Source organism: Aulonocara sp. 'chitande type north' Nkhata Bay, linkage group LG19, assembly GCF_057382095.1.
Source record: "Aulonocara sp. 'chitande type north' Nkhata Bay isolate Kocher_YH1m ecotype deep benthic linkage group LG19, A_spYH_male_GT1.1, whole genome shotgun sequence".
Classification (NCBI taxonomy): Eukaryota; Metazoa; Chordata; class Actinopteri; order Cichliformes; family Cichlidae; genus Aulonocara; species Aulonocara sp. 'chitande type north' Nkhata Bay.
The window spans coordinates 1,675,451-1,689,609 of NC_141362.1; the positions used below are offsets into that span (position 1 = coordinate 1,675,451).

The 14,159-nt window shown below is 40.0% G+C and overlaps 1 protein-coding gene across 2 annotated transcripts; it reads left to right on the forward strand.

Moving 5' to 3' along the window:
* The first annotated feature begins 6,140 nt into the window (after window positions 1-6,140).
* osr1 (odd-skipped related transcription factor 1) lies at window positions 6,141-13,272 on the forward strand. Of its 2 annotated transcripts, none has more exons than XM_086275630.1 (3): window positions 6,141-6,396; window positions 9,494-10,198; window positions 11,726-12,267. In XM_086275630.1, exons 2-3 carry the CDS (start codon window positions 9,522-9,524, stop codon window positions 11,892-11,894), a joined length of 846 nt encoding a protein of 281 aa, XP_086131756.1. In that variant the 5' UTR covers window positions 6,141-6,396; window positions 9,494-9,521; the 3' UTR covers window positions 11,895-12,267. The 2 variants fall into 2 exon arrangements, with proteins under 2 accessions (XP_086131756.1, XP_086131757.1); XM_086275631.1 differs by lacking the exon at window positions 11,726-12,267 and adding an exon at window positions 12,631-13,272 and having other exon boundaries at window positions 6,152-6,396.
* The last annotated feature ends 887 nt before the right edge of the window (window positions 13,273-14,159 follow it).

Genomic DNA, 14,159 nt, shown 5'->3' on the forward strand with positions numbered 1-14,159 from the left:
ATCTGTCCATGAAGCCAGATAACACACACCAATGAGTTAAACTGCAGGAATGTCTTACAGACATACAGACCTGGATGGCCGCTAACTTTCTGCTTCTTAATTCAGATCAAACTGAGGTTATTGTACTCGGCCCTGAAAAGCTTAGAAATATGGTATCTAACCAGATTCTTACTCTGGATGGCATTACCTTGGCCTCCAGTAACACTGTGAGGAACCTTGGAGTCATTTTTGACCAGGGAAAAGCCTTCAGCTAATCCAAAATGCTGCAGCAAGAGTCCTGACAGGGACTAGAAAGAGAGAGCATATTTCTCCTGTTTTGGCTTCCCTTCATTGGCTTCCTGTTAAATCCAGAATTGAATTCAAAATCCTGCTCCTCACATACAAGGTCTTAAATAATCAGGCCCCATCTTATCTTAATGACCTTGTAGTACCATATCACCCTATTAGAGCACTTCGCTCTCGCTCTGCAGGCCTACTTGTTGTTCCTAGAGTATTTAAAAGTAGAATGGGAGGCAGAGCCTTCAGTTTTCAGGCCCCTCTTCTGTGGAACCAGCTTCCAGTTTGGATTCAGGAGACGGACACTATCTCTACTTTCAAGATTAGGCTTCAAACTTTCCTTTTTGCTAAAGCATATAGTTAGGGCTGGACCAGGTGACCCTGAATCCTCCCTTAGTTATGCTGCAATAGACGTAGGCTGCCGGGGGATTCCCATGATGCATTGAGTTTTTCCTTTCCAGTGACCTTTCTCACTCACTATGTATTAACAGACCTCTCTGCATCGAATCATATCTGTTATTCACCTCTGTGTCTCTTCCACAGCATGTCTTTATCCTGTCTTCCTTCTCTCACCCCAACCGGTCGCAGCATCACTCTGAGACAGGATATTTCTAATTTTAGAGATGTTGCGCAAATGGAAGAAAGCAGTCTTACATATTTGTTTAATATGTGCATTGAAGGACATGTCCTGGTCAAAAATGACTCCAAGGTTCCTCACAGCGTTACTGGAGGCCAAGGTAATGCCATCCAGAGTAAGAATCTGGTTAGATACCATATTTCTTTGTTGTTGTTTGTTTATTTTTTGCTAGAGCTGGAGCATCACAAGCCACATATTTGGATCTGGATTTTTAAAGTTACAGTGCATCATTATTGCAACCTGTGTAACTATCCAGCTTCAAAAGGTACACTGAAATGATCGCATTCCATTCAGCCAAAGAAGTGTGTCTACTAAACAAATTAATGCAACAAATGTTTCAGGAAAATGGTCAAATTAATGGACCAAAGATGTGCTGTTGGCTTGCCCAATTATTTTTCCACAATGGCCTTTGTGGCAAACAAAGTTTTGCAGGAGGAAAACAGAGAGGTCTCACAGCTGCTGAGCACTTTGCAACAAATTTGTAATTTTTTTCATATCCATCATAAAATTTGGCTTGTAATGTTCAGGTTACTTTATTTGTCCCGATAGGCTGATTTGTTCTGCAGTCATGAGTCATCCATTCTCACATGCACACTGTCAGTACGACCATAACAGACAACAAATGAAGCTTATGCATAACTTCAATCATTTTGATTTCAGGAAGCATTATCTTTCGACCCCATCACAATCCCAAACCGTGAAGCTCTCCTGTGTAATAGCTGATGCATGATGCATTGAGTTTTTCCTTTCCAGTCACCTTTCTCACTCACTTAACAGACCTCTCTGCTGAATCATACTTGTTATTAATCTCTGTCTCTCTTCCACAGCATGTCTTTATCCTGTCCTCCTTTTCTCACCCCCTTTTCTCGCAGCAGATGGCCCCGCCCCTCCCTGAGCCTGGTTCTGCCGGAGGTTTCTTCCTGTTAAAAGGGAGTTTTTCCTTTCCAGTCACCTTTCTCACTCACTATGTATTAACAGACCTCTCTGCATCGAATCATATCTGTTATTCACCTCTGTCTCTCTTCCACAGCATGTCTTTATCCTGTCTTCCTTCTTTCACCCCAACCAATCACAGCTGATGGCCCCGCCCCTCCCTGAGCCTGGTTCTGCCGGAGGTTTCTTCCTGTTAAAAGGGAGTTTTTCTGTTTCTGCGCCTGTTGTTGTGATTTGGCGCTGTATAAATAAAACCAAATTGAACTGAATTGAAGCAGTACTGCACATCTGTATAATCTGTCCATTTTCTTCTTACAGCACACTGATGATTTATGATCTCTGACAGATGACCAGATTACTATTGACTTAATCTTAATATTGGCCGGCCGTTTGGCGTATGATGTGTGGCAGAGCACTCTGGTACAGAGCGCCGCCAGTTCGAACCCCCACGATCTCGCTGCCACGGCCCTAGCTTGGGGGGCGGGGATGCGCATTCGCGCTTCCCCTTTAAAAATTTTTTGGGGCAGGGATAGCTCAGTAGGTAAAGTGGTCGCCCCATGATCGGAAGGTCGGCGGTTCGAATCCACTTAACGGCTACCCTGAGGTACCGCTGAGCAAGGTACCGTCCCTACACACTGCTCCCCGGGCGCCTGCTTAGTGGGCTGCCCACTGCTTCACTGAGTGAATGGGTCAAATGCAGAGAAAAACAAGTAATTTCCCCATGGGGATCAATAAAGTATGCATTATTATTATTATTATTATTATCAAGTGGAGATATCATCTGAATTTCAGGAGCGGGACCACTCCTCATTCACACCCCTTCTGGCCTCAAGCTGAGAAATGCTGTTCTCATTTTCATGTCCCCCCTTCCCCCCTTTTTCCTTCTCTTCTCCTCTTCTCCTCTCTTCCTTTCCTTCATTCACTTCTAGTTAGTACATGGGGATCTGCCCGGCCCGGGAGCTGTCTCCAGTCCCCTTCGAAGCCTTCCCCAAACCGCAGCACCAGTTCACAGTTCCTCATCCTTCATCGCTCATCGTTACTGAGGATGTGGTCCCAGCTAGTAAACTTAGGTGTCACAATGTGACTGCGTATACAGATAATACATGATAATACTTGTTTAAACTTTAAAATTTAACTTGTTGTAATACCCTCTCAGCTTATTGGAGCAATATGTGCCATCGCAATTATTTTGTTTTATTTGAAACAAAAAATCTATGTCGAAAAGTTATACATTAAATGAAGCTTACAAAGCATATGTTTCCAGTCACAGACCAGCGGGTTATTAACAATGTGCCAAACCACCAGAAGCAAGCTGCTGGCCTCTCTCGCTTGCCCTGCTCCAATCAGTCCTGACGGGAGATGGACGCTCCGTCAGAGACAGAGAGGACTACAGTTTTCTCTGAGACTGAAGTAAGCACCGCTTTCAGCGACAATGGCCACAAGATGGCAGTAATGTAAAGGCTTAATGCAACTACTAATTGACAGGTGAGGAGCTGTATGCCAGCAGAGATGACCTTTCTTTGGTACATTTTAATTTATGTCTATTTCTAGATTTGATAAAACCTTGCTTGTCCTGACAGAACACCACTGCATATAATATTTTCAAAAGTCAGTTGAAAGAAAGTTTGTAGTATAATTTGTCAATATTGATTTGGTTTTATTCTCCTAGTGCCATATTGCTTTCCTTTGGTATGGGTTTTCTAATGTCTTCTTTACCTTTTCTCTTTTTTCTACCTTTTGTTTTTAAAATGTTGCTATTGTATATTGTTTTTAGGTTGCCGGTTCGAGCCCCGGCTTGGACAGTCTCGGTCGTTGTGTCCTTGGGCAAGACACTTCACCCGTTGCCTACTGGTGGTGGTCAGAGGGCCCGGTGGCGCCAGTGTCCGGCAGCCTCGCCTCTGTCAGTGCGCCCCAGGGTGGCTGTGGCTACAATGTAGCTGCCATCACCTGTGTGTGAATGGGTGGATGACTGGTTGTGTAAAGCGCTTTGGGATCCTTAGGGACTAGTAAAGCGCTATATAAATACAGGCCATTTACCATTTACCATTTCTTTTAAGATCTAAAAGTGACTAAATTTGCCTGTTGCTAACTCTGGTGCATTTACAGCAATGTTTATTCATGTACATCGTCCCTATTCAACAAATAAACTAATTAAACAAAAATGACAAATGTGCAAATTTACCACTACAGGATGTCAAGTCCTCATGCAACTGTCATTAAATCTGTTTCTGGCAGTTTGGTCTGACGCAGGCACATGACTCGACTGGTCGAAGTCATTTTGTAGGAATCTTGCATTGTTCCTCCTGTTCTTTCTCACACAAAGGAGCAGATCCTGGTCCTGCTGTGGAGCTCTGTCTAACTCTCCTCACATAACTGCCTATTTCCTGGAATCTTCTTTACACTACAGATTATTTGTGCAACCTGAATATGGAGAACATACCGCACATGCTAGGGACAAAGATGCTAGCAAAAAGTAAAACTAGAGAAAAATAAAGTCAGATCAGAAGCAATAAGGAAAGAGTCTGTGGTCTGTGGCCTCCACGTACAAATTCATGCCCTTTTTGTGGTTGTCTTGTTGTTGTTTCTCCGTTGCACCTTGTCCATGTGCTACAAAGTGAGTTCAAAATAAGATATCTTTGTTTTTCTTGACAAGATTAATAAACTCATCTGAAGTCAGTAAAGAAACTGGTGTCTAACGGTCTGAAAGGAAGAAAATAATAAGTGTAAAAGCAGAATTTAAATGTAGGCTTAGACTATGTGCACAGTTGATGTAAAGTCACTATGCTCATAGAAAAATAACATTGTGTGCACCTGAAAGGGGAAAAGAAATCAAGGAAAATATTTTATATTTGTTACTGATGGTTATCACAAAACACAAAAGCATTAGAAACCACTGAAAAACCCTTTTAACATCTGTGCACTGAGGTTTGAGGTATCTTCCAGGAACTGTGACCCTGGGGAACTGATTGGTCAATAGGTGCTGACTTCATGGCTGTTGATTTCTAAACTTAACCTGCTCTGGAGCAAGTTACTTTAACAGTGAATAACCCCACAGTTAATGCTGACATTAATAGGACAAAATGCTTAGTATAGTTGTCACTTTCATTTGCACCAAAGCAGGTAAAATAAATCCTGGATAACTGGATTGACTGATAACCCTGAAACTTAACTGTGACAGAAATAGCACTTTTCTACCCTACTGCAGCACTCAAAGCACTTCATATATCTCATTCACCCACTCATGCAAGAAGTTTTTTTTTCTGTCATTCACACACATTCATATTACAATGGATGCATTGGAGTGCAACTTCTGGTTCTTGCCCGATACTTTGCAGACTAGAGCAGCCAGCAGCCTCCCAATTAGTAGACTCGCTCTACCTCTTGAGCTACAGCCAGCCTGAAAATGTACATGTGTTTGGGAACGCACACAAGGGCACCTGCACGCAGTGTTAAATCTGCACAAATCAAAAGCAGCTTTAACCACAAATACTTCCACAATGAGTCAACAGTGTTTTGGTCTCCGTAAACAACCTCCCAGTATTGTTTCATATAGTCATGAAATTACACATTTGTATAGACCCCCTGGCTATGACTCAACACAAGTGTTAAAATACATGAAGTTTAGTGCCATTAGACCGTTACATCCATTTAAAAAATAAAATAAATTATCAAGATTACAGACAGTGACAACAAGAGAAAGATAGCTCTAATTTCATTATGTTTTGTCTTCTTTCTGCTTTTCTCTAACCATCTCCTTCTGTTTGAACCCAGCACCAACTAGGACCCCAAACAACACGAAAGCCTGAATTAATAAAACATTATCGATGCCCATGGCAACATTAAGCCAGTTATATTTTTGAAAATCTGTTTTAAAAAACAAAGTCTTTCCAGCTCTGCAAGGACACAGCAGATTGGTTCATACAGTGGTTAATCTACTTTCTTTCTGAAAGTAGGAAGTAGGAAGTTTGTTATTTATCTATCCATGACATGTAACCATTTCTTATGAAATACTATGCCAAGATATTCAGCTTTATGCAAATTTCAGTTTTTCCTTCCTCATAAATCCACTTTTATGGTGTGTTTTTTTTTTTTTTTGCAAAAGCATTTGCCACCAGGTGGCAGATTTTGTTCACTGGAAGTTTGACTACACTTTTAATTTAATTATCTATGAAATGTGTTATGCACGCTCCACATAGCCATGCCGATGGCGCACTAACGTGAAACACACCTACAGGAACTGTTCAGTGATCGATATATACTAGCAATGTTCTTTGCCTGCTGCGTTGTATATGGGCATGCTTGTGTGACGTGCCTAGGTGTCGGAGGCTGCGCTGCAATAAAGAGGCAGTTGGAATAAGCGTCTCAGCATAACAAGTACACCACCACAGCGCGCCTCCTGTTCAGCTCAGCCTCGTCACTGAAGTCACACTGGAGGAAAACAGGAGCACGGAGGCACATGCGACCATACCAGTGACGCATCCACACCGATAAAACAAGGCCGCATAAGGTTGTGACGCAAGGACAGCTTTTCACAACTTTTTATTTCATTGGTAAGTCTTTGTTTCACGTTGTTGTTTTAATTAAACATAAAAACGATAATGACCATCCAGATGCTGAATGGAAAAAAAGTTTCACATTCATTTTTTTAAATTAAAAATTAAATTAGCCTACAGTTATTGCAAACATTGTTTAAAATGTCATGTCATTGCTCATTTTCTGTTTTTCCAATAATTATTTCGAGTCATCTAAGTTGCCATTGTCATTATTGCCCATTTTCAAAAAACACTTATTTTTGCATTAAATATAGCCTAATTTATAACACATATTTTACAAATTAATGCCAATAGATAAAAACACAGTTTGCTCTTAAAAACTTACATTTGTGGTGCCCTAAAAACAATTGTTTCCACTTCAGTCATGCAATTTGTTATACCTTTGCCTATTACAATAAAATAAATCTTAATTTGAATACAATATGTACAATATATGCATCGAGACTCGCAAGTTTATTTTTAATTCTGTTAGTAGTGCAGGTTGTTTTTATTGATTATCTTTGCCTGTAAATAAAGAAGTAACGAAGGAAGTGCACAGATAAAATTTTAGCAAACATTAGCACATAATTACACAAAGAAAAAGGAAACAAAGTGAACCTATTTTCTTAAAGATGAAATGGGTGCATTCTCAGGGCTATGATGGCAACTAACTAATAACTGATACTGCTCACGGTCACCTGGGTCAGGAAATGTACAGTATATGCGTTGCATAATTGGTCTGTGGAAAGAGTGACGGCCAAAACAGTATGTTTTTTTTTAATCGACATTTCATTATCCACTAAATGACCTTAGAGCCCAAACATTGTCTAAATAAAGCAGCAAATACAGCATCACTGTGAGAAATGACTGTTCTGAGGTCTGCGTACGCTGTGCAAACACAGCACAACAAGCAGTGAGGGCCTGAAAGTCTAGATTACATATCAGTTTCCAGACCATAACAAGTCTTAGATATTCCACTGAGGTAAAAATAAAAATATTAGGTTTGTAATCTACACTGCATTGTAAAAATAAACCTGTTTCTTTACTTAAATTAACACGTTTTTATTACTTCAGTGCTTCGGTTTTGGACAATGTTACTCACATTTGAAATAGAAAGTTTAATATTTTGCATAGTTCATAAGAAATATACTTTATACATTTTGAGCTGCATTTAAAATCAACAAGCTTCATAACATTACTATTAGTAAAAGAACAAGGAAGTTTCACAGCAGTCAGTATTAGTATTAATTTGTGACTATTTCACAATATATGTTTGTTTCTTTATATGTCTGTTAATTCGTCTATTCATTCATCTATTAAAAATCTGTTTTGTAAAGTCTCTTTTCTTTGGCATGTGTAATACTACTAACTAGGTATTCTTCTTAAATAGGTAAATGTGAAATTCCAATGTTCACAACAGAGACCCCTGAGGGGCTGAATCAGGCTGGTGGGTGTTTAGATTGGAATCTTGTGATATGCAGACAGCAAGGGTTAAAGGTGTGGAAAGGCTTAGCAGCATAGCATGTATCTTCTCTAATTACCTCCTATGTAAAAATCAATTACTTCTGCTACATGATCAGAAAGGAGCAGACCCCAGGGGGCTGTTTGAGCTTCACTGGTCCTCACTGCAACTACCTGGATGAGTAGCTTCAGGTTTGCAGTTAAGGCTTTCTATATTTTTATTTAAATTTATTCATCTGTCAAGTTTGCATTTAGCTTCTTTATTATAAACTGCACAACTGCTATTTCCAACCACTGGACTGAAAATCGCCAATAATTATAAACTATAAAACAAACTATGCAGACTCAAAAAGTTCATTCTAGATATATAATGAAATGCAAAGGTTGTCTGGCTTTTTACAAATGATCCTTCATGCATATTTCTAAAACAAATGTGTTGTCCTTATTACAGCCAAATTCTATTTTTCTCCAAATAACAGTGATTCAAATATATTTCACACAAATCCTCATTTGTGATACATTGCTCTAGCATTAATATGTGAGTAATGAGCATTCAAAGAACATAATGATAACTGTTAATGTTGATCTGACTTTCAAATTTTTAGGATTTTAAACGTTAATATTTGATGATACAGTATATTGTACGATGTAAGTGTTGTTGTTGAATGCAAAGACTGAATGATTAAATATCAAAAAATGCTAATGCGTATTGTTACAAATGAAGTAAGCAGCATTTCATGAGTAAGCAGCATTTTGATGTTGTTGACCAATGTGTTAATGGTTTTTAACCACTAATAACAGCTGATTAACTTTGTATGTATCAAAATAATATCTTTTGGTTAGTTTTCATTTTTGGAATTAAATATTCAGTTTGAAACATTGTATATTTATGGTAGTAACTGTAATTGTAACTACTACAGTTACTGTAGCGACACAAAACTTATAGTGAAGTGAAAAATATCCAAACTATACATATTTGTAAAAATTCAAATCTAAGTGAAAGGCACTTGGGTAAAAGAGCCTTATTTAAACAAGCAGTTTGAGACGAAGAGGTGAGGAGTGGTTTGTGGGTTTTGTTCATTCAGACAATGGGACTTGAAGTTCCAATGGCTTGTGTCCATCAGCGTCTGCCTCAGACAAAGATGCATTATTGTCTATTGTTATTCCAGCTGATCAAACCTGATTTAATAGCTCACAGGTATTTCTCTGGTTGAATGCTGTCATTCTGTTTCCTTGCCCTCAACACCCCCAGGCATGTACCTGGGAAGGTAACAAGAAACACCCAACCACATGTGCATGAGCTTTCAGTGTGTGTGTGTGTGTGTGTGTGTGTGTGTGTGTGTGTGTGTGTGTGTGTGTGTGTGTGCATACTAACACTGGTTTTACAATGAACTTTTGTTATTATTTTCCTTTTTTCTTTGATGTTTTTGGTGAAATGTATTCTGAAAACTATGATGTACTTTAGCCAACAAATTTTTGGCCAATAATTTATGCTCTTTGTATTACATTCAAGTACATTCTTTTTTTTAATCATTTCTTTTTATTAACAGATTTTTTATTTGATGAATTTAATAAATAAATGTTTATAAAGAAACAACTGTAGCTCAGTTGAAGTTTGATATTTTCATCAGCTGATATTTTTTGTCTCAATTAGACAGCCTGCTGGATTTGATTTAGCAGACATGGGGAGCAAGACTCTGCCAGCACCAGTTCCTCTCCACCCATCACTTCAGTTGGCCAACTGTTCCCTCATCCAGAGTTCAACAGGTCTTCAGCTGCCTGCAGATCATTTTCACAGCATCTACAGCTTTAGCGCCCTGCATGCCGTCCACCTTCACCAGTGGACCCTGGGGTACCCAGCTTTTGCCCTGCCCCGCTGCACCATCTCTAAGCTTCCTTCCCAGATTTCCTGTATGGCATCCATCCCCATTTTCCCTCACCTTCTGCCACCTAAGCAAGACTCGGCAGGGTTGCTACAGACCTTCAAAAACAAGCCTCGCTTTGACTTTGCCAACCTGGCAGCAGCAGCAACCAAAGAGGATCAGTTAGAGGTGGAGGACCTGAGCATGACAGTGAGCGCTAGTGCTTCTGCGGCGCAGGCATCATCTCCACACCTGACCGCAGCCAGCCTGGGATGCATGCTTGATGTGACCAAACTTACTTCACCAGAGCGCAAGTCTAGTCGAGGCCGACTGCCTTCAAAGACCAAGAAAGAATTTGTCTGCAAGTTCTGTGCCCGACATTTTACCAAATCCTACAACCTTTTGATCCACGAGAGGACACACACAGATGAGAGGCCATATACATGTGATATCTGTCACAAGGCCTTCAGGAGACAGGATCACCTCAGGGACCACAGGTGAGATGCTGGTTTATCCAACTTTATCAAACCAGTTCAACACAATGGAATTAGTTTCCACTCAAGTTTTGTTCACATTAACATAAATCCCAGTTTTTCTATTCATAAAGTTAACGCAACAGGTAAGGAAGTTTGTGTTTGGTCAATTATTTCTTTGTTGTAACATGTAACATGTTTCTTGGTAATAAATCGTTTACCACTGGAAAGCCACGTTATTTCCCTTTAAATGGGGCCACATTTGTAAGCAAAATGCATTTGTGGGTTGAGCAGCAAAGTTGAGAATGTGGGTTGTGTCCATGAAAAACTTGCCAAACCTTCTCTGCCAATGCCAAACAGCTTATTGTGCTACCCTGAGAGCCAGCTGCCATAGGCAGAATCTGAACTCATCACTGAACATAATGTACCTCCACATGTTCAAGTTCTAGGTTCCTGATGTTGCCGACACCATGGTGAAGAGTTCTCATAGCAGGCCTCTTGGCAGCCCTGTGATACAGGAGATGGACTGCGTGTTTTCTAGGGACAGAGCCGTTGCCCATATTGACTGTAGACTGTAGAAGACTACCTATGGTTCCTAAGTGCTGATAGGATGAGAAAACTGTCTTCTTGTGGTATTTACTTCTTGAGATGCCCACTTAGTGGCCTGTCTTTGACAATCTTCTTTATGCGAAACTTGGCCAAGGCTGCCTTTACTGCCTCACTCCAAATAATGCTGCCACTTGGTTTTGTGGAACATTAGGTTGAAGCTGTCCTATATCACACCAATGGCACCTGATTGTCAGCACCTGGTACCAGAAGAGTCAGAAGCAGAATAAGCTGTTTGGCATTGGCGGTGAAGAACTGGCAAATAAAACCGTTTTACAACGATATAAAATTTAAGCATTGTTACAACAAAGAAATAATAGACCAAACACAAATTTCCATAACTTTTTGTGCTAAGTTTAGTATTTTCACTGCCACTATGCAAAGAACATGCTAATCCTAACAATCTTTGTCTGGATGAACAAAAACATCTCATATCTACACAATTCTTCTTCTAAACTAAAGTCTTCTAACTAAAGTTTGTGGTTGTGTTCGTGCACAGTAGTCAGTGAATATCACTGACTTCTGTGCATTGCATTACATTTGTAATACATCAGACAACTTCACAAAAGCTGCTGAACTGGGGGGTCCTAGAAAAATGCATACACTATCGGGCTTAGAGCCACAAATCGACCACGCCCTAAAAAGCGCTGTAAAAAATTTATATATTAATATTTTTTTCCACTTTAAATTAGCCAATCTTTTAGACCTACTTCTCCTTGAAATATTCATGTCAAGTTTTAATTACATTTCGCGGATTTTAACCCTTTTAATCGCAGTTTAATTACATGAGCGCACCGTTTTTTTTAGCCCCCCAAAACAAAACGAAATATTTAAAAAAAAAAAAACATTTGAAGTAATATTTGATTGTTATTATAATTAGGCCTTTAGATGGACTAAAGATTGGCACCAACCTTCATTTCGATCGCCTTTTTTTTTTTTTTTCAGGACCAGAAAATGGTCTCCAGGCGGCAAATGCTCCTCCTCTAGGCCGAAATCAGTGCATCCTCCCGGGTTAACTCCCGACGATGACCGGGGCATGTTGCGTCGGACCCCTTTTTCCAACACACACGTCCGGTACCACGTCACAACAAATACGTCATTTCCTGTTGATTAAAAAAAAAGCACCCTCAAACGGTCCTAGGGGCCGAAAATGGTCCCGCCCGATCAGCGGGCGAAGCCGCTGCTGCACGCCGGAAATGAGGCTTCGTTTCCCGCAGGTCTGTTTAAGCAGCCCGCTGTTTTCCAGCCCGGGGTCAAATGTGGAGCAAGGGCGCCACCCGGTGGACAAATAAAAAAATTACAACTCTAAGGCCAGTACTGCAAACGGAAACGGAAACATAACCGATCACGATCGATTTGACCGTAGTTTTTTTGCCGTGAAAAATAGCGTTTATAATGGGTTTCAATGGGGCACAAATCGACCACTAGGACCGATAGTGTAAGTTTGTCTGTAGCTTAGCCACTGAAGCTAATTTCTGGAAGTCATACTGAAATTTTAACAGTAAATGTGACCGAACTTTTTTTTGCACAGTGCAAATGGCGTGTAAATGAACAATGAAAAATGGCACAAATCGACCCAAGACCACCCAGAGGTTAAGCAGATAAGCTATAAGCCTTAAGCTAAAAAGTCAGATTGTGATAATGGCACTTTTAATGAGTACACAGGCTCCATAAATCTTGTTAATCACTTGAAGACTGTCTGTAAACTAAGCCTGTGTGCTTTTTCTTGCTGGGTAATAATGAAAGGATGGTAAAACCAGACAATTATTGCCTTTTAAATAATGATCTGAAATTTGACATAATTTTTTGGTAAACACTGACTTGCTGGAGTGTTGTGTTCCCCTCTGCAGGTACATCCATTCTAAAGAAAAGCCCTTTAAATGTCAGGAGTGTGGAAAGGGCTTCTGTCAGTCCAGGACTCTGGCCGTCCACAAAACATTACACATGCAGATCAAGGAACTGAAGCCAGCCAAGATCAAGTGATTCACTCAACAGGGACCAGGGCACTGAACGAAGACCAAAGAAAACATGAGTAAAAAAACCCCCAAAACAACCCCCCCCCCCCCCCCCCCAAGACTTTGATCTCAGAACTTAAGATAATGTTTAAGAAAGAAACATTTCACCAACCATTTCTTACTGAAATAACGGAGTAGTGGATAAATGTATACTTACTTATCAAGCCTGACTTGGAAGAGAAACCAGTGGATGTGTAGAAACAAATTTATCTCCCGTTGAATATCACATTCCCATGCTATTTTTTTACAGAAATATTATATCAAAACATATTTTTGCACTTTAACCTGATTATTTACATTTATCTCTTGATGTCTTAAATTTATTTTCAAAATGAATAATCATTTTAAATAAACATTTTAGCGTAAATTGATGGCCACGTGTGCAAGTTTGTGTGAAGTCAAATAATATTCTATTTGTTAAGAAGTTAGTTAAGATGGTCACAAGAAGCTACATTTAGATCAATCCACCATGGTTCGAAACTCACAACAATGAAAATGACAGTAATGAGTAATGAGAGGTCTCATTTACAGTACAGTGTATATTATTATTAAAAGTGAATATATGCACAAAACTCAAAAATAGTGTGTACTTAAAGATGATCTGTTTGATGAAAGCATTTATCCACCTGCAAACATCGCTTTCATTACAGATTCCATCTAGAAATTTGAACATGTAGATAAGCTTCATCTTCTGCCCAACATGGAAGTCATTGTCACTTTACCTTGAGGTTAGGGAATGAATCTTGAGTAAACAGCTATCTTGGATGCTGGAGGTGCTCTATCTGGGAACTTCATTGTCCTACTGAAGACTTAAATATCCACATGTTGAGACTGACGATTGATTTTGTAATCATACCATCAGATCTGTAGCTGTATGTCCTGGACATGGGTGAAAAGATCGGAGCTGCCAACTAATCACCACCGAGTGGTGAACTGGATCATGTGGCAGAAGGAAATTAGTTACTAGAAGCTCAGTGTACCCAAATGCAGACACCGTAGCATTCTGAAAGAGGCTGTGGGCACTGAGTCAGAGTGGACCATATTCTGTGCATTTACTATTGAGGAAGCTGTTGTGGCCTCGACAATAGAGGGGGTTTCAGCTGGAAGGTCATTGGTGCTAGTGGTAATTCCTGGACCAGATGGTGGACACCAGAGCCTGAAGGAGGATACCCGTTGAGCTTGGTTAATCTGCGGGTTTCCAGAGGCAGCTGGCAGGCCAAGAGGACTTGGCTTTGGCAGTAGATGAAGCAAAAACTTCTGTGTGGGAGTTTGGTGAGACCATCGAGCAAGACTTTCAGTTAAGGCTTTTCCACACCAGATGCGTAACATCTATGCAAATATTTTGTGTGTTAAAATTTTTTCAC

Excerpts from the sequence above, each read along its gene's own strand:
- osr1 (XM_086275630.1), top strand. The coding sequence starts at position 9,522 with ATGGGGAGCAAGACTCTGCCAGCACCAGTTCCTCTCCACCCATCACTT. Across the intron at positions 10,199-11,725 it reads GATCACCTCAGGGACCACAG|GACCAGAAAATGGTCTCCAG; the intron begins GTGAGATGCTGG and ends TTTTTTTTTCAG.